The sequence below is a fragment of the Apodemus sylvaticus genome, chromosome 7 (assembly GCF_947179515.1).
Source record: "Apodemus sylvaticus chromosome 7, mApoSyl1.1, whole genome shotgun sequence".
In the NCBI taxonomy this organism is placed as follows: Eukaryota; Metazoa; Chordata; class Mammalia; order Rodentia; family Muridae; genus Apodemus; species Apodemus sylvaticus.
This window is the reverse complement of record NC_067478.1, coordinates 24,552,397-24,570,399: the sequence shown is the minus strand read 5'-3', so window position 1 is coordinate 24,570,399 and position 18,003 is coordinate 24,552,397. Positions and strand designations below refer to the sequence as shown.

At 39.4% G+C, this 18,003-nt stretch overlaps 1 protein-coding gene across 5 annotated transcripts in view; it reads left to right on the top strand.

Annotated features, from left to right (window-relative positions):
- Cep70 (centrosomal protein 70) overlaps positions 1–18,003 on the top strand; it is a 55,794-nt gene that overhangs the window by 26,322 nt on the left and 11,469 nt on the right. For all 5 annotated transcript variants that reach the window (XM_052187561.1, XM_052187562.1, XM_052187560.1 and 2 more), the window contains 6 exons: positions 1,703–1,872; positions 3,484–3,540; positions 4,821–4,902; positions 4,994–5,082; positions 7,452–7,526; positions 15,989–16,094. In XM_052187561.1, coding sequence (XP_052043521.1) covers positions 1,703–1,872; positions 3,484–3,540; positions 4,821–4,902; positions 4,994–5,082; positions 7,452–7,526; positions 15,989–16,094 — 579 coding nt within the window. The remainder of the gene's footprint in view (positions 1–1,702; positions 1,873–3,483; positions 3,541–4,820; positions 4,903–4,993; positions 5,083–7,451; positions 7,527–15,988; positions 16,095–18,003) is intronic.

Here is an 18,003-nt window from a genome sequence, read left to right as displayed (position 1 = left end):
AAAAAAAAAAAAAAACCCAACCAAACACAATCAGTTGATTAATAGACAAATGGTAAACACCTTTAGCCACCAAGGAAATGGAAATTAAAACCACATTGAGATCATATTTTGCCCTAGTCAGAATGCCAATCATTAAAGCAAGTAACAACAAGTGATAATGAGGATTTTGAAAAAATAGAACTCTTACCAAAGGGAATAGAAATTAGTTCAGCCACTGTAGAAATTAGTGTGGCGGTAACCACCATATGATCCTGCTATACTCTTCCTGGGTATATTCCAAAGACACACGACAGACATTTGCACATCTATGCTTACTACATTGTGCATGCATTGAAGCCAGACTAGGAGAATGAAGAAGAGTGGGGAAGAAGAAAAAAAAAAAAGAGATACAAAGGTGAGCATTGTCAGAACACATGATACACAAAAATGTTATGAATCTCATCACTGTTTAATGAATATATGCCAAGAACAATACCAACCTCAGTGATTACTTCTAGGTTTTGGCTAGCTCACACACTGGCATCTCCATCACTTAGCTATTGAGGTCATGCCCAGTTTCATGGAGGACCAAGGCAAAGGATGGATTACTGTATATTTCATGGTCACTAGAAGAGGGTATATTGCCAGCAACTAAGACTATTACCCCTTTGAGGGTTGCTAATTTTCAATAAATTTGCTACCTTGGACAAATGACCATGTACTTGGCCATGAGTGTTTTAAGTGATATCTTTTTTTTATAAATCTAAGATGCATACTGATTATTCCTGGTTATGAACCTATTTTGGATTTATAGTCTTCCCCCTTTGCCTGGATGTCTCAACTGACTACATCATTTGAGATCCATAGATCATTTTAAATTTTTAAATTTTCTTTTGGGGTTCTTTAAAATATTTTTAATTTATAAGTCTCTTCCTGATTATTGTTATCTAAACCGAGATATAAGTTAGGCATAGTAGTACATACAACACCCTAGCAATTAGAAGTTGATATAAGAGTATGCAAGATGGAAGCCAGCCTGGACTACATAGAGACCTGATCTCATAAATCTATTAAAATAACAAATTATATTGACTTCATATAGTTTTTTTTAAATTTATTTTTGTATATGAGTACACTGTGGCTGTCTTCAGACACACCAGAAGAGGGCATCAGATTTCATTACAGATGGTTGTGAGCCACCATATGGTTTCTGGGAATTGAACTCAGGATCTCTGAAAGAGCAGTCAGTGTTCTTAACCGCTGAGCCATCTCTCTAGTAGCTTCATATAGATTCTTAAAACCCTAACTGATTATTTTACCTTGAATGCATGCAGTCAACATAGTTTCCTTATTTTATACATTTTTACATTTGTGACATTCATATTCCTTGCATCAGTTTTTTTTGTTTTTGTTTTTTGTTTTTTGGATTTGGTGTTTTCGAGACAGGGTTTCTCTGTATAGCCCCGGCTGTCCTGGAACTCACTCTGTAGACCAGGCTGGCCTCGAACTCAGAAATCCACCTGCCTCTGCCTCCCAGAGTGCTGGGATCACAGGTGTGCACCACCACCGCCCAGCTTCTTGCATCAATTTTAAATAGGCTTGATGTTACTTACTGAGTGAAACAGCTCAGTGGACATGGTGACACAGGTATAACGAGACTATGTGTCCTACATGTCTAATCATAATTGTGCCTTTACATTGTGCTTTTATAATATTCTTATAGATGAAATGCCAGAATTATAAGAAAAACCGAATGGAGCAAGAGGAGACCATTGCTTCTTTGCAAAAGGAGATCCACAGATTTGTCAAAGAGGAGGAAGAGCGTGTCGTCACTCAAAACAGAGTGTTTGCCCATCTCTGCAGAAGAGTTCCTCACTCAGTCTTGGATAAACAGTAATGCCTAGTACATAGAATGATAATAGAACTAGGTGGATTGTTTTATAGCTAATTTTTTTCTTGATGGTGATTAGATCTTTTGCTATAGAAATCTTTTTTTTCTAGTTCATCACTTTGTGTATGTGCACGTGTGTGTACGTTTGTATTGTGCATGCATGCATATATACATCTGTGTGAATATACTTTTTAAGAGTATTTTGAGGAATTAATTTATTAAGCTTTATTTTATATGTATAGGTGTTGTGTATGCATATATGTTTATGTGTATGTGTGTGTGTATATATATATATATGCATATGCACCACATGCCTCCAGTGACCAGAAAAGGATGTCAGACACTCCTTATGAATGGGTTTAGACATTTACTTTTAAAATATTAACTATGGGTAGGTATAGTGGAACATGCCTTTAATTTCAGCTGTTGGGAGGGAGAAGCAGGTAGATAGATCTCCGAGTTCTAGGCCAGCCAGGGCCATACAGTGAAAACCTGTCTCCAAAAGAAAACCCAAAATAAACAAAAAAATATTTATCAGTTTTTTGTGTGTGCATGCATATGTGCACATGCCTGAGTGTGTGTATATGTGTGTACACACACACACACACACACACATATGTATGCAGAGATTAGTAGAAGATGTTGGATTTCCCTGGAACTAGAATTCCAGACAGTTGTGTCCTGCCATATGGTGTGCTGGAATCAAACCCAGATCCCAAGTGAGAGAAGCAAGTTCCCTTAACCACGGAGCCTTTGGCAGATATTTCTGAGTGAGATTGCCAGAGGTAGGATTGTTGGGAGAGGAAGAATGTGTATTTAATAAAGTGAGACATGTTTATAAATATATTAATGGAAGTTGTACATATTGTTCAGTATACAATACTTGTTTCTGGCAAGAATTACTGAAAAATTTTAAGTTTGCCAGGCAATCTGTGCTAAATATTTGACTTTGAATAATGTGCATATACGCATGTATGTGGGTATATGTGCTTCCAGAACCACTGGAAATCTCCAGGGCTAGAGTTACAGGTGACTTTGTGCTACCCTATGTGTACTAAGAACTGAACTTGGGTCTTCTGCAAGAGTAGTATACACTTTAAAAATTTTTAGGCCTGGAGGGGGTGGCTCAGAGGTTTGGGAGTACTCAGTACTCTTGCAGAGAATCTGGGTTCTATTCCCAGCACACGTTGTGGCTCACAATTGCCTGTAACTCTACCTCCAGGGGATCAGATGCCTCCTTCTGGCCTCCACAGGCACTTGAACACGAGTGTACATACACACATTAAATCTTAGTTCATTTTCTGTGTTATGAATATTTGCCTATATGTATGTGTGTATACCACATGTGAGCCTCTGCCTGTGGAGGCCAGAAGAAAGCACTGGATCCCTTAGAACTGGAGTTACGATGATTGTGAACCACTGCGTAGGTTAGAAATCAAACCTGTGTCCTCTGAAAGAGCAGCAAATCTCTCTAGCCCTGCAGTGTGCTTGCTCTTTTAACTGCTAAACCATCTCTCCATCCCCAGTCTGTATTTTTATCTTTATAATTTGAAATTATATAGAAAGTATAGTAAATACCTTTTGAAAATAACTGAACATATCTTGTTTTCTAGATTGCTTTGTCTAATTGATTACTATGAATGTAAACTTAGAAAACTTCATATACAAAGGTATAAATAATTTTTATTTTTCTTATATTATTGTTATAATTATACATTGTTTCTGTAGCTTTTGAGATTTTGTACTATGGAAGTTTTGATATCATTATAAAGTTCTTTTCCAAATATAATATTTTGTATTCTGTGAGAATTTGACATCTGTATATAGTGTATTTCAAATATTTCAAAAATATTTACCATCCATTCCCCCCCCCCCCAATTCTTGGTTCCTTGTCACATCTTCCTCATGGATTCATGTTGAAGTTCTTTTAGTAAAGGTCTATAAGACTGTATTCTACTGCTTAGGTTAGAATGTACTGTATTTACATGAAACAACACAAGTGTATTTCCTTTTTATTGAAGCATTGTTATATATCCACTGGATAATAAGTACATTCATGAAGTATATGGACATATAGCACATTGGCTATGGGGCAGAGTAAACCCTAGTTATGTAAATTTAAATAATATAGAATGTCAGTGAAAAATCAGGCATACATATACCTGGGTGTGGTAGTTCATCTGTAATCCTAGCTCTCTGTAGGCTGAGGTAGCCAAGGAAAGAGGATACGCACAAGTTTGAAGCCAGCCTAGGCTACATAGTGAATCCCCAGCTGGCTTGAGACCTGTCTGATAGTCCCATGGGAAGATTACACTAATACCCGTGCAGTAAATGTACGCCATGGGGTATGTACTCATTGTGAGGCAGAGGGGTGGGGTGGGGCCAGAGGGCGGGGTGGTGAGCATTAAGGGAGCTCTGCACACAGACGGAGGAGATGGAGGACTTTCCAGTTAGATGAGCACACTAGCACTAGGGAGCACTTTGAGGAATGACCTGTCATCTCAGGGTGTGAAGCACAGGGTAAGTGAGGTGTGCTGTGTGTGGTGCATTGTTAGCCACTTATGCTCCACAGTTTTTCTTTAGACTTTTTTTATGACTTGAAAATACTAAAAGGAATAAACAGGATGTGTACAGTGTATTTTTTAAAAGACCAGGAAATATTCCATTTGTATCGTGTTTGTTCATTCAAGTATTTTTCATCCAGTCTTGTGTCTCGTGACAGAGTTTTCTGGTCTTCACACATTCTAAGTGAAGAGTTAGTAAACAGACAGTGCACTCTAAGATTAGGTAGTTGCTGGGATGTGATACTGTTCCTTGTAGAACAAGTGGGAACTTGGGATTTTCATGTTTAAGTCATTAAGCCCTTACTAAGTTGGCTTTAGTTCTGCTGGCTACATGTTCTCTTTAAGAAGAGAGTTCCACAAGATACAGTGTGTTTGTCTTCCCACAGGCAGTGTGAGGAAGACGACAGTCAGTCAGAAGAAAAAGACATAAACCTGGGTGCCTCGCCAAATTATAAAGGCGTTCTGATGGTATGGAGACCAGAGAACTGACATATACCTTTTCATAAAGCAAAATACTCCCCTAGGAGAGGTACTTATTTTACTGTGAAATGCATTGCAGTCATTACAGAAGCAACTTAAGGAATCAAAATCCAAGATCGATGTGCTGATAGGTGAAAAGCTGAGCCTCCAGAAAGATCTGGAAAACAGGTGAGACGACCTTTTAGAATGTTAGAAGAACCGTTCTTGCCACCTTTCTCTAAAACTGAACCTGAGTACCTGACACTCCTCTGCTCCCTTAGACGAGTTGTATTTCATGGCAAATGGTGAACACAAGAACCTGTAGGCAAGCAGGGGGAGTGAGAAGATAGGAGTCCATGTTGAGGATAAAACTGGATAAGAACTTTGAGGAGATTCAGGATTTTGTTTTCTGTGTTTGTATTTATATGTGAGTGTAAGTGTGTGTGCAGTTGTGTGCACATCTGTGCTCCAGTGTAGAGGTCAGCGTCAGGGGTCACTCCTGAGCTGTCTACCTTGTTTTATGAGACAGGATCACTCCTGGAGACCTGCTGGGAGCTTGTTAATTAGACTAGGCTGCCTTGCCAGTGAGCCCCAGGGATCCACGCATGGGATCACCCCTTCCCAGTGCTGGGTTTATAAGTGTGTACCGTCGTGCTTTTTTAGTAGATTCTTGGGTTTGAACTCAGGTCTTTATGTCTGCATGCCAAGCACTTCAGCAGACATAGCTGTCTCTCCAAGCCCAGGTTCAGTCTTTGTTTAATTTTTCTTCTCTAGTGAGGGCTGGAAGGTTTCTCATTTGGAAAACTGCTGTGCAAGCATGTGAGAACTTGAGTTCAGATCTCCAGCACTTGTGAAAAGGCAAGTTGTAGCAGTGTGTACCTGTAACTGCAGCACTGGGTGAAGGAGTGGAGACTGGCAGATTCCTGGGGCTCACTAGCTGGCTAGCCAGCCTAGCCAGTTGGTAGACGCTATGTCCAGAGAGAGAACATATCTCAAAACTAATATAGACAGCAATGAAAAATGATACCCAATGCCATGTGCATGTGTACTTGTACGCAAACATGCACATGCTCATATCCACACAAACATGTATATAGACTGGACACACATAAAGCTAGCTAGAGAGTCAGTCATGTATGGTTGACGTACAATATATTATACACAATGTGAAAGTGTGGATATATGTTGACCTCTGTGAACAGTCACCACCGAGAAAATTATCCCCAGGATTTTCTTTGTGTTTATGTAGTTTTATCCTTATACCCTTATCTTTACTTCAGACAACCTCTGATATGTTTTGTCTTTCCTAGATATTGTATAAATGGATCATATTTCTTGTTTATCTTTATAACTTCATATAACACTTTTAATTTTAATTTTTAAAATTATACATTGACAAATTGTAGTTGTAGTTATCACAGGACACAAAGTTATATGATTTAGGAATATAATGTGGAATACTTACATCAAACTAATTAACATCAATTACTTCAAATGCTTACTCTTTTTGAGGTGAAAACATTTGAATTTTAGTAACTTAATGATTTTAAAATGTATACTCTTGATTACTTTCTATAACACATTTCAATTTCAGTGGGTTTCTCATTCCAAAATTACTTTTAATTAAGCTTTTTTTTTTAACCCTGTGTTATAGGAACAAGAAAGTCAGTTGTTTCTGTTATAGAAAACAGGCAGCATAATTATAAAAAGAAAATACGTGTTGGTGGTGTGTTACCTGGAATGAACATTGATACAGCTTTAGTTTTAGTTAATACCTTTTATTGTAAGTCAGGCATTATCCCAGGATTTGGGCTAAAACAATGGCCAAAACAAATCCCTGTTCTGAAAGACTTGGAATTTAATTATAAAAGGTTATGTAGTGGCCTCATAGCATAAAGTAGGAAAACTTGCTGTGGCCCCTAGAAAGATGGAGTAAGAACTTAAAGCATCTAAGTTCAGGATAGCAGTTACCTGTAGTGTGAGAAGCAGGAGTGGTGTTAAAGATGGTGTCTTAGCTAGGGTTTCTCTGGCTGTGGTGAAATCATGACATGACCAAAAGCAACTTGGGGAGGGAAGGGTTGATTTCATCTTACAGCTTAGAGTCCATCATCCAAGAAAGCCAGGGCAAGAAGAGAGCCTTGGGGCAGGACGGAAGCAGAGGCCCTGGAATTTCAAGGTTACTGCTTTGTTCCTGGAGGCTAGCTCAGCCAGCCTTCTTATACCACCCAGGACCTGAGTGTGCTTGGGCCGCCCACATACTCATTAATCACTGCAGAGCTGCAGAGTCTTGCCTGTGGGCCAGTTTTACTGAGATGTTTTTGTTTGTTTTTCCAATTCAGTGGTGCATGCCTTTAATCACCACACTGGAGAGGCAGGTGAATCTCTGAGTTCAAGGCCAGCCTGGTCTATAGAGCAAGTTCTAGGATAGCCAGGGCTGCACAGAGAAACTGTTTATATATCTGAATAGTTACTAGTTACATATTACCTCAAAAGTGAATAGTAACTTTAAATAGCTATATTAAACTTTTAATGTATTCATCATGATTTCTTCTCTACAGGCCCACAGAACACGAATTAAGACTTTATAAACAACAAGTGAAGAAACTGGAAAAAACCCTCAAGAAAAACATTAAGTAATTACATTTTGTCAGTCTTTCTGCTTATAGTTGGGTCTTACGTTATTTTTTAGTTTTTTATTAAATATTTTCTTTATTTACATTTCAAATGTTAATCCCTTTCCAGTTTCCCCTCTGAAAACGCCCTATCCATCCATCCACCCCTCCCCCTGCCACACCCTATCCATCCATCCACCCTTTCCCCTGCTTGCCATACTCCCACCTGCCTCCTTGTCCTGCTAGTCCCCTATACTGGGGCATCCAGACTTCTGGTGGGGGCGGTCCTAGGTTTTATTATTTGTTTTTATATTTATCAGCTGTTGTGTATTATCCTTGGCTTGGAATTGCCAGGCTAAGTGGGGCTGTGACATTAAAAGTAATTTTGAACTAAACATGCTGACATCAACTTATAAATCCCAGCACTGTGAAGTACGGGCAGGAGGATCACAAATATGAGGGTAGCCTGGGCTATATATAGCAAAGCTCTGTCTCAAAAAAACCCCAAACAAACAAAGTAAACAATGGAAAAGGAGATTCAGGCATCTCTTGTGTGGTAGGTCTGTGCTACAGCATAAGGCCCAGATGGTGAGGACCGTTGATTCCTTTTCCAGCAACCTGCACAGCCCCTCCAGGCACTCTGAAGGCCAGCCAGCACTAGGAAGTTTCCTGGTTGGTTTGAGATTTATTTCTGTATGTTTTGTAGCCTACTTTTATGACGTCTTCACCAGTAGTACCTTTAGAGTCTTGTAATGTTGTCTTGTGGGTAGCCGGGGCAGTGAGAACAGCCTGTGTTGTTTTGGAGACCTCTAGTACCCCCCCTCACCACCACCATTAATTCCTAGAAAGTATCCATGACTTATACCCATGGATTCTGGGAGTGGCATTATCTACCCAACCAGGTGATTTCCATTAAAGAGGTAATTTTTTTAAAGTTGTAATTTCAAACCAGCTACTTAGCTAATGGACTTCCATAGGCTTTCCCCTATACCTTTAGTTTTGGTTAACTTGTTCTCTCTTTATCCTCTCAACCACAATACTCACGTAACCTTTTAACAGTCAGCGATTCTTTTATTTCACATATATTTTTCTGTCACTCCAATTTTAAAAATTGGATTTTAAGACAGTAGACCTCCGTATGGTTTTTTATGTACCTCACCTTGGGTCAGTCCTCTTGTCCATCTCCCAGATACCCCATAGTGTGCGCCCTTCCTGGTTTAGCCTGTATGCCACACTCTCCCACCATCCCAGTGACATTTCACCTATGACCTGCTGTCCTCTGTCCTTATTGTGTCTCCACAAAACACCCTTTCTAGATTGCTGGCTTCCACTCAGTTTCCAATTTAAGTACACAACATATTTGAAGTTAGAAACTGCACATGACACAAAGTGTATAACATTTGATTAACTGGGCCTGGACTTGGCCTTATTTCTACCTCATTTGAGTTAAAAAAAAAAAAGTATAGGAAGAAAAGAATGAATTTTGATGAAAATTACCTTTAGAAATGGAAAAGGTTAAGAGAAACAGAAATCATAGATAGCAGATTCTATATTGTAGCTAGGTTATAATCTGAAGTTTTATGTTAATTTTTGTGTTAGAGATTGAACCCAGGGCTTTAAGCATGGCAAGGTGAATGCTCCAGTAGTGAGGCGTCTCTCCAGCATGATCTAAAAAGTTTAGTAAGCTTTGTCACTTAAAACCTAAAAGTTCCAGAAAGCACACAGTGAACCAATCCTACCTAACACCATTACCTCCTCCTGCTGCTTTAAAAACTAAGGTCTTGGGAATTTTAAAAATTATCTTAAGTAGTGATGGTACTTCCATAAGATTATCTAGTATAATCATTGATTCAAAAGACTAGGACTTGAGAAATTTGTGAAGTTTTGGGATAGATTATTTTGAAAATTGTTAGTATATGCATTAAATAGATCAATTCATTTGTGTTATTAGTATACATATTTCAGTTTTTAATGATAGCTGCTCTTTCTCCTCCCTATGGAAACACTATTATCACAACTGAAAAGGCAAACAAAAACAAGGAGGGAATTATTGTCTATCTATTTAAGTTTGGGGAGAAAAACTAAACAGAATTCTAGGGAAAAGTTTGGAAAGGTTGCATTTAGTCAGTGAATATCCCTACTGTTGCTTTGTTTTGTCTGCAGAGTAGTACTTCCTAGTATCTGTGTGACGTCCTAAACTCTGGGGTTGCAAAAGCCAATAGACCTCATTGAGATGACATAAGAGAGAAGGATCATGAAGGAATACGATATTAATAGTGGCGTTGATAATGGCAAACAGGATAGTGTGGTGGGCAGACAAGCGTTACATGGTGTGTGGCTGTCAAGTTCTTTTTCCACCAATTAAATAATTAAAAGGCAATAAAGGATCCAAAGTATAGTACAGCTAATATTTTAATCAAAGCAAAAATAGCAGGTAAGAACAGAGTCCTCTGAAAGTATAGGTTTTGGAGTTCACAAGTTATCTTTGGCAGAGATTTTTATATTGAGTCAGTATCTCCATTACCAGTTTAATTGGAAGTCTCTGACACGATGTTTTCCAGCTCAGGGATTAGGTGATGGGCTTCAGGACTCAGGTAGGGAAGTTAATTTTGATTAGTTGGGGCTCTGTATCCACATTATCCACATGCGTTGCACTTTGTTCTACACGTCTCTCTCTACACGTACCCATTCTCTGATGTGGGCCATGCTGGAATAGAAGGTTAATTTTTGGTCCTGGCCCCTCTTCTATGATATTCAACATCCATTTTAGGATATGTGAAGTTAACATTAATCCTGGTCTCCTCTTCTCTCACTCTCTACCTAACAAGGGAACCATCTAACTCCTACTTTCTTTCATCACCCTTTCTCAGGAGGGAACCCTAACTGCTGTCAAGGGATTGGGTCGAGGATTGGTCAGCTGACAGAATAGCAGTCAGGGTCCCTCCAGAGGGGCCTGTTTAGTAGCCCCAAGCAGAAAGGTCCATGTGGTGGTGGGATGGCCTGTCATTTTAGTTCCACATGGTGATAGCTTTCTTTCTTTGTCTTATGTTCTTGGTATTTGTAGCAACATCTAAAACACATATTAAATAAGATTACGAGCATTATAATGATGGTGGTTAGGAGTGTCTGTTCCATTTCAGGAAAGGTCATTGATGCGGGAAACATACATAATAGCCAGCCACAGAACCTTGGCATGGTTGGTCATAGGTGTAACAAGGTTAAGGATGTCATTTCTTCCCTTGTCCACTGTTAAGTGTATCTTGTGGAGTGTCCTGTTGGCTTTTCTGAGAAATTCAGTTGTCTTATTATTTGCCATATCTAATTGAGTCTTAGGCCATTGTACATTCATAAGTTTAATGTCACTGGGTGTATTTACGTTTAGCTCTGGAGATGATGTTTCTTTAATATCAAGGTTATCATAGGTTGTATTAAGTATATCTGTTTTATTGCTTTGGTATTGCACCAAATTCCAGTGTGAGGGAATGTGTATGCTTTGTCGTTTACAGGAGAAGTCTGTTAGTTTCTTTATCTATACACTTCCAGCAAATATTCCCTTTCTCTTGTACCAAACATTATTACTAGTTGGAACTGAGACTAAGGGCCAGACATGGGAGCAATCAGAATTCCATTTCTTTTAGGTACATAGCCTTTTTGTTCACAGTTATAGAGATATAAAGTCCCACTGAAGTTCATTTTGGAGGATTGTCCATCTTTGTCCAGTGGACATGATGTAAATGTCCTCTTTAGTTTCCAATTAGTTCAGTTAGTTGTACAATAGGCGATTTTGCAGATTTATTTATTCTAGGAACCTGGGCAGTTAGAGTGCAATGACTCATATTGAATTTAGTAGTAATTATATTCCAGAGCCTAGTTCCCCATGTTTTTTCTATAGGTTTTTGGCATGTGGCACTGCATTAAGGATGGTTGGCCATTGTCCCATAGCTAATTATGATTCCATCTGCATCAGCATAGTTAAAATAGTCTCTTTTGAGTTAGAGTACAGGCCTTTCCCGTTTGGGGTTAGAAAGTAATTTTTTAAGGCCTGCCTAGTATAAGTTAGCCAATCTATTGAGTTAGAATTTTCTTCTGGGAGTATCTCTCATACTCCACTTTGCTCCTGACGTAGTAACTCTACTCTGTATCCTATTCTGGATGAGTCTTTTTCTAGAGACTGTACCCCACCCCCACCCCATTGTGGTTCATTCAGCTTGTTCCATTAATCTAGTGCCTAGTTTACCAAAAAAGATGTACTTTCTTTTAGACTATCAGCCAGTTCTGAGAAATATGCCCAGAATATTGGTTCCATTGAAGTGCTTGAGTACAGTTAGGGTAATGAGTATGGACCCCAAATCTTAAACCATCCCAGTGTAGTGTTAATCCAGTGAAAGTAACTCTGATGTAGGATGAAGTCTGAGTGTGCCATGTAGGTTCCCAGGGTTTTTCAGGCCTAAGGATGGTATTAGTACTCACTGGCATGGGGTCCACCGTTTCATTCCAAAGAGCTGAGGCTTTTTAGTTATTAAGGATTCAGTAATCCATCAGCAGTGACCAGGTAGAGAATTTGTGGGGAAGGGGTGAGTGGTATAACAGTGGACCTTCTATACCTTTTCCCTATCTTTAGAGGCCTCTGGTGGAATGTTGTTTGTTAATGGCAACACAGTAAGTAGTGAGACTGCTCATAAGTATTGTCTCTTGTTTCTCTTATAACAGAAGATAAAAGACCAGATATTTTATTTTGGTAGTGTTAAAGGGATTCCTAAAAGGTATTGCTTTATTGATTGAAGTTTTAGATATTCTTGAAAAATGGTCCCCTTTATAAAGACTTAAATTATAAATTTAAAAAGAGAGGTAGTCCCCTCCCATTCTAAAAATTAGGGTAGTCCTGTATTTGATTCAAATCTGATAAGAAAGTTCCATGTTTGGAGGAAGATGAAAGCCCTATATTTTCCAAGGTCTATGAACTTGGGTCAAAGAAATTAGGTTCCTGGGTAGGAACCTAATATGGGGAGGATGAATATTGAAGTAGTCAAAAAATCATCTGGAAGTAAAGCAGAGTGATTTAAGGACTCATCCTGAATTATGGGAAAAGTTACCCCACAATGTAAGGAAGTCACAAGACAAGTGAGATATAAACTAAAAGCTATAGCAACAGCGGTACCTATACATGCTTTGCACACATATGACCTTATCTTTTGTTGGAAGATAATTGTTTGAAGAGCAGCTTCGGTGGCTCAAGAGAATACCTGGGATGAGTTGGCCTTGGTCTCAGGATCCACTGACAGCTTAGGAGAATCAGGGGAAGTTTAGGCTCGAGACCAGTGTGATGGATTTATGCATCCAGTTTTGCTGTTCATGCTGCTGTAGGTAAGGATAGGATAAAAGATATGGGCCTTCCCACAGTGGGTGAGTGAGATAGCCATTTTAGTGAGGAGTTTTAACTAAGTCTCCAGAGTAGAAGAAGTAGAGCCTCTGCTGCTGTTCTTGAGAAAGCCCACCTTGAGGTTCTTGACAGTAGTTGCTAGAATTTTACTAATTGGAAAACATGAGAAATTACTTGGCCATTTCTGGGTCCAACACTGTATCATCAGTAAGAAATGGCCTGCTATGTAGTACCTCAAAAAGGATTAGGCCTTAATAGTTAGGGTGTTTAAAAGCCTGATTAGAGGTGTAGGAGTAATTTAGTCTAAAGAGATCTTGTTTCCTGGATGAGCCTTTTAAATGCCTCTTTAAAAGTTTATTTCCCAGAGCCAGCTGGTCAGTTGACATGAAAACTACAACTGGGGGAATAAGAGTGATTATAGAAAAGGCAGAAAGATGCAAGAGAGAGGTATGGAGGGCTTCAGGCTAATACCATGCCAGCAGTGAGTGTATTTTCTGTGTTTTTTAAAGGCAAGCAATTGGAAGCATGATCAATTCCAGTATCTATGTTTGACTGAGCCCATTTCTTTCAGGCTTGGATAGTCTCTCAAGGACATGTGCATAAATGGAGGAACTTGGCATGTCTTAACTAAAAACATAGACAGACGTTGGCAGACTCCTTCATGATTAATTACAAGCAAGAAGTCAGCCAAAGTTAACTCTGGACGTGCTCCCCACATGTCCCCATTTTTATCTATACAAACCAAAGCCGTTTTAGCTATTGGTGTATAAAGACTGTGCTGGTCTTAGTCATCCCCTCAAGAAGAGTGGACCTTACCTGTCACTGGTACATGAATCCTGGCATTCATGCCCTGTCTTAGGTTGATCCACCTCTGAGAAAATCTCACCAGTCTTTTTAATCTATGAGGACTGAGCACCTTCTCAATCATGGGGCAGAAAGTTGTGCCTGTCTTAGGTTGCCATTTGAAAGAACAGCTTTTATCCATCACTGGCACTCAAATAATCTTGTATTCATGGCCTGTCTTAGGTTGAGAAGGTTTTCAAGATTATCTTACCTGTCACTGACTACCAACTTCTGCTAGGGAAGACATTGGAGTTTGAATTTATGTAACCCTGCTTTGACATCTGTAAAAGCTCTGATGACTCTTCTCAAAAGAACAGGTAATAGACATGCCATAAAAAGGATCATAAAGCCAAGTCCTGCTATGCCCAATAAGAGAGGTGCAAACAAGGACCATGAAGGAAAAAGGCCTATAACTTTTTCAGAATATCATTTGCAATGCTAGCAGTGTCAAAAGATAAAGGGCTTACATTTCTTACACGTACAGCCTCCTTATGCAGGGCTAATAAATCTAAAGTAGTAATAGTATTATGTCATATACCTTGAAGGTGCCTTTAGACTTTGGTCTAACTATGCTGACTCTCATTATATATTTTTAGAGCTATACAAATCCATATATAATGAGCATGACATTTCTTTTTTTTTTTTTTTTTTTTTTTTTTTTTTTTTTTGAGCATGACATTTCAAATGGTTTCTGACTTTCATTCCTTGCACCTCATTTCCCATGATCGGCACAATATCATATAATGTGTTAATTCTTTGTTCTAGCTGTCTATCCAAATCCTCTTGTATGCCCAGGGCATTGGATACATTTTCTGCAAGATAATTAACAAAGCTATCTGCTTGTACCTCTTGTGCTAAAGTCTAAAGTTAATGCAGAAGTGATAGCACTGGCTATAAGCGTTCTGAGAGCAATAGCACCAGCAGTGATCTGCCCAACCATACATTTGCTCCTTGCTAGAGCATGATCTAGTTCTCCCAACATTTGTAAGCCCTTTTCAGACTGCCAGGATTCAGATAAATTTACAGGGATCATAATAAAAGCTGGTTGATGTACTACCATTACAAATTGACCATCATACAATACAGAAACACAATTGGACAAAAGACAGTTAAACATTGAACTCATTATCAGAGCCAAGAACAAATTCCTAATTATTAAAAGATGAGGTATGATAACACAGGATGTTATATTTACCCTATCCCCAGAACCTGTTCCATTTTTTTTACAGCAAACATATCATACAAGGTAACTGCCAATTTTCAGATATGTCTCTGAAAATGTCCAGAATCAGTCCTCCAAATGCCCACTGTCATTTCCTTAGGTCACATTAAAGGAAAGAGAAGGGTCACTCTAACAATTTCTCTGTTTGATTGGTTTTTCAAGTTCCACAGTCTCTGTTCTTTGTCCTGCAAGGCCTAAAATCTTGAGGCCAGCAGCTTGTTCAGTCTGAGATATGGGCATTCCCATCCTAATGTTCGCACTACAGTCTTAGGGATGTTCTTCCTCCAAGTCTGAAGGTGAACAGAAACACATCCAGCATTGGTACTATTTCTAGTAAAACAAGTAAGTAGGCCTTGACCTATAGCAATGTAACTCACCAATTTGGAATACTTCTTACTCTCAGACCAAGGGAATCCCTAACGGCTGGGTATTATTAGAGGTCACAAGTACTTTTGACCTTGAGCATAGCAAAGGATGTAACCAAAGATGGGTCAGGAACATAAGCCCAACACTGCTCCCCTGTTGCCATAGTCAGGGCTCAGCAAGATCACAGCCAGCATCATTGCTTGTCCCAGCTCAGCACTTCTCACCAACCGCTCTGGCAGCCGCCCTAACTCTCTCTCTCTCTCTCTCTCTCTCTCTCTCTCTCTCTCTCTCTCTCTCTCTCTTTCTCTTTCATCACCTCTCCCCTCCTCCCCCTTGGATCTTGGATTGAGCCAAATCCATCTTAAAACAACAGCAAGATAGGAGCTGTCCATGAAGAGTCGCCATCTCTCCTTCCCCCCCTGCCCTGAACCTGGAGGATGTCTCTGGTCTAGGAGAGATCTCTCATGTTTTTAGAGATTGTTTCTAACCTGTGACCTATTGGAAGGAACTTTTTCAGTGACAGTATGGCTTATATTTTATATCCCGGCATATGTAAGGTTTGCACACATAAAAGTTTTAGGGAGGCCAGCTGGATCATTGGCTTAATCATTTTAGTCTACTAAAAGACTAAAAAAGCATTTTTATTACCTTGATTTCTTTTTCTTTCTTTAGATTACAAGATGTTATTGGTCAAAAAAAGTCTGATGACATGGAGAAAAAAGATGAGCCCAGCAAAGACAGCCATCAGCAGGCTCTGGTTGACCAGAGATACTTTCAGGTATTGACTGTCTGGTGAAAAAGGCTGGTGTTTGTGGTCCTCCGTGGTTTTAATCGCAGTGTGATACAGTATCCCTTTATAAGGAATGTCTGTACAGACAGCTTGGGATCTGTGAGTGGCTGGTTCTGTGATACTTATCCAAGCCCAAGTCTGTGAAATTCCACAGCTAATGGCATTGTGTTGTGACTTGACTGTGAAGTGTCCCCTATAGGGTCATGTGTTTGACCATTTGATTTCCATCCATTTAGAAATCTGGTAGAACCTTTAGGAGGAGGAGCCATGTGGGAAGAAGTTAGTCATTGGGATCAGGCCCTGTTGGATAGCTTCCCCATTTTTTGTTTACCCTTTCCTTCGGAATGTGGGTGCCAAGTCATCTGCGAGTCTCCAGTTCTTGCCACCAGGCCACCCTAGCCCGCTGCTGTCTTTCCTGCTAGCATGGGATGTGTCTCTACAACTGTGAGCCAAATAAACACTTGTGCCCATAAGTTGCTGTTTTCAGGGAATTTCACCACAGCAACAGAAAACTGAGACGCATAGTATTTTCCTGTAACCCATCTACATCTCTTTATTTTTTATTTCCTTTTTTAAAATTGAATATAACCTTCAATAACATTTCAAATGCTAAAGCCTTTCCTGGTTTCCTCCCTCCCTGAAAACCCCCACCCCCTCCTCCCACCCCCTGCCTCCACATATATGCCCCTCTACCTGACCCACTCCCACCTCCTCCCCACCTCAATTTCCCTTTGTTGGGGCATCTATTGAGCCTTCACCTGACCAAGAACCACTCCTCCCACTGATGCCGGACAAGGCATTCCTCTGCCACATTTTTGGCTGGAACCATGTGTACCCTTTGGTTGATGGTTAAATTTTTTTAAAAAAAGTGTAAACAGTATATAACTGTTGTTTTAAGATTTTTATAGTTGTTTCCTCTCACCATTTAAGCTATTTGCCCTTTTATTCTGGTTGTTGTATTGTTATTATTATATAAGTAAATCTTCAGATCTTTGGCTTTGATTTAACTCAAACTATGTGATATGAAAGTAACCTTACTGTTTATTGAATAGATGAATAATTAAATCTAGTAGTTTATTGAATGAAGTGGGTTTGCACATAGACGTTTTTTCTCTCTTCTTTCTCTTTTTCTTTCTCATTTCTTTTTTTTCATTCTTCCCCCCTTTCCCCATTTTCTCTCTCTTCTTTCTTTCCTTTGTTTCCTTCGCTGCCTCCTTCCTTCTCCCCGCCCTCCCTCCCCTCCTTCCATCCCTCCTTCCCTTTGACCAGGCTGGCCTTAAACTCACAGAAATCTACTTGCCTCTGCCTCTTGAGTGCTGGAATTAAAGGCTTGCTCCCCCTTCTTTACACAGGGCTTTACACTGAGTTAATTCATTCTGAGCAGGTTGTATCTTTAATGTCCTTTGATGTTTCTGTCAGGGGTCAGAGGAGATGCGAGTGTGTGCCTTTGATGAGCTGCACTCCGCACCTGTCTGTCTGTTTGCTTGCACTGCTTGTCCTCTGTGCGCGCTGGAATTTGTGTCTTACAGTCGAGCATTGTCCCCCCTCATTTACTGGCGTGACACTTTTGTCAGACATTTCTGTTAACACACACATTTGTTTCTAAATTCTGTAGTCTGTTCCTCCCTTTTACTGTTTCCATTGCTGTTCTGCAGTTTTATAGTAAGTTTTTATACTACTGGAGCACATTAAAATTCTTCGCCTGATTATATTTGATCTCATTTACTCCTCTGGATGAACACTACAGTAAAATCCCATTAGGATGAATTGAAATATTATTGATTTTAGTAATTGATATTTGGAGAAATGATACTTTATAGTTTTAAATCATTCCCATTCAGAAACATATCTCTAATTTTGGGGCATCTTTTATAGCCTTCTATAAATTTAGTTCATG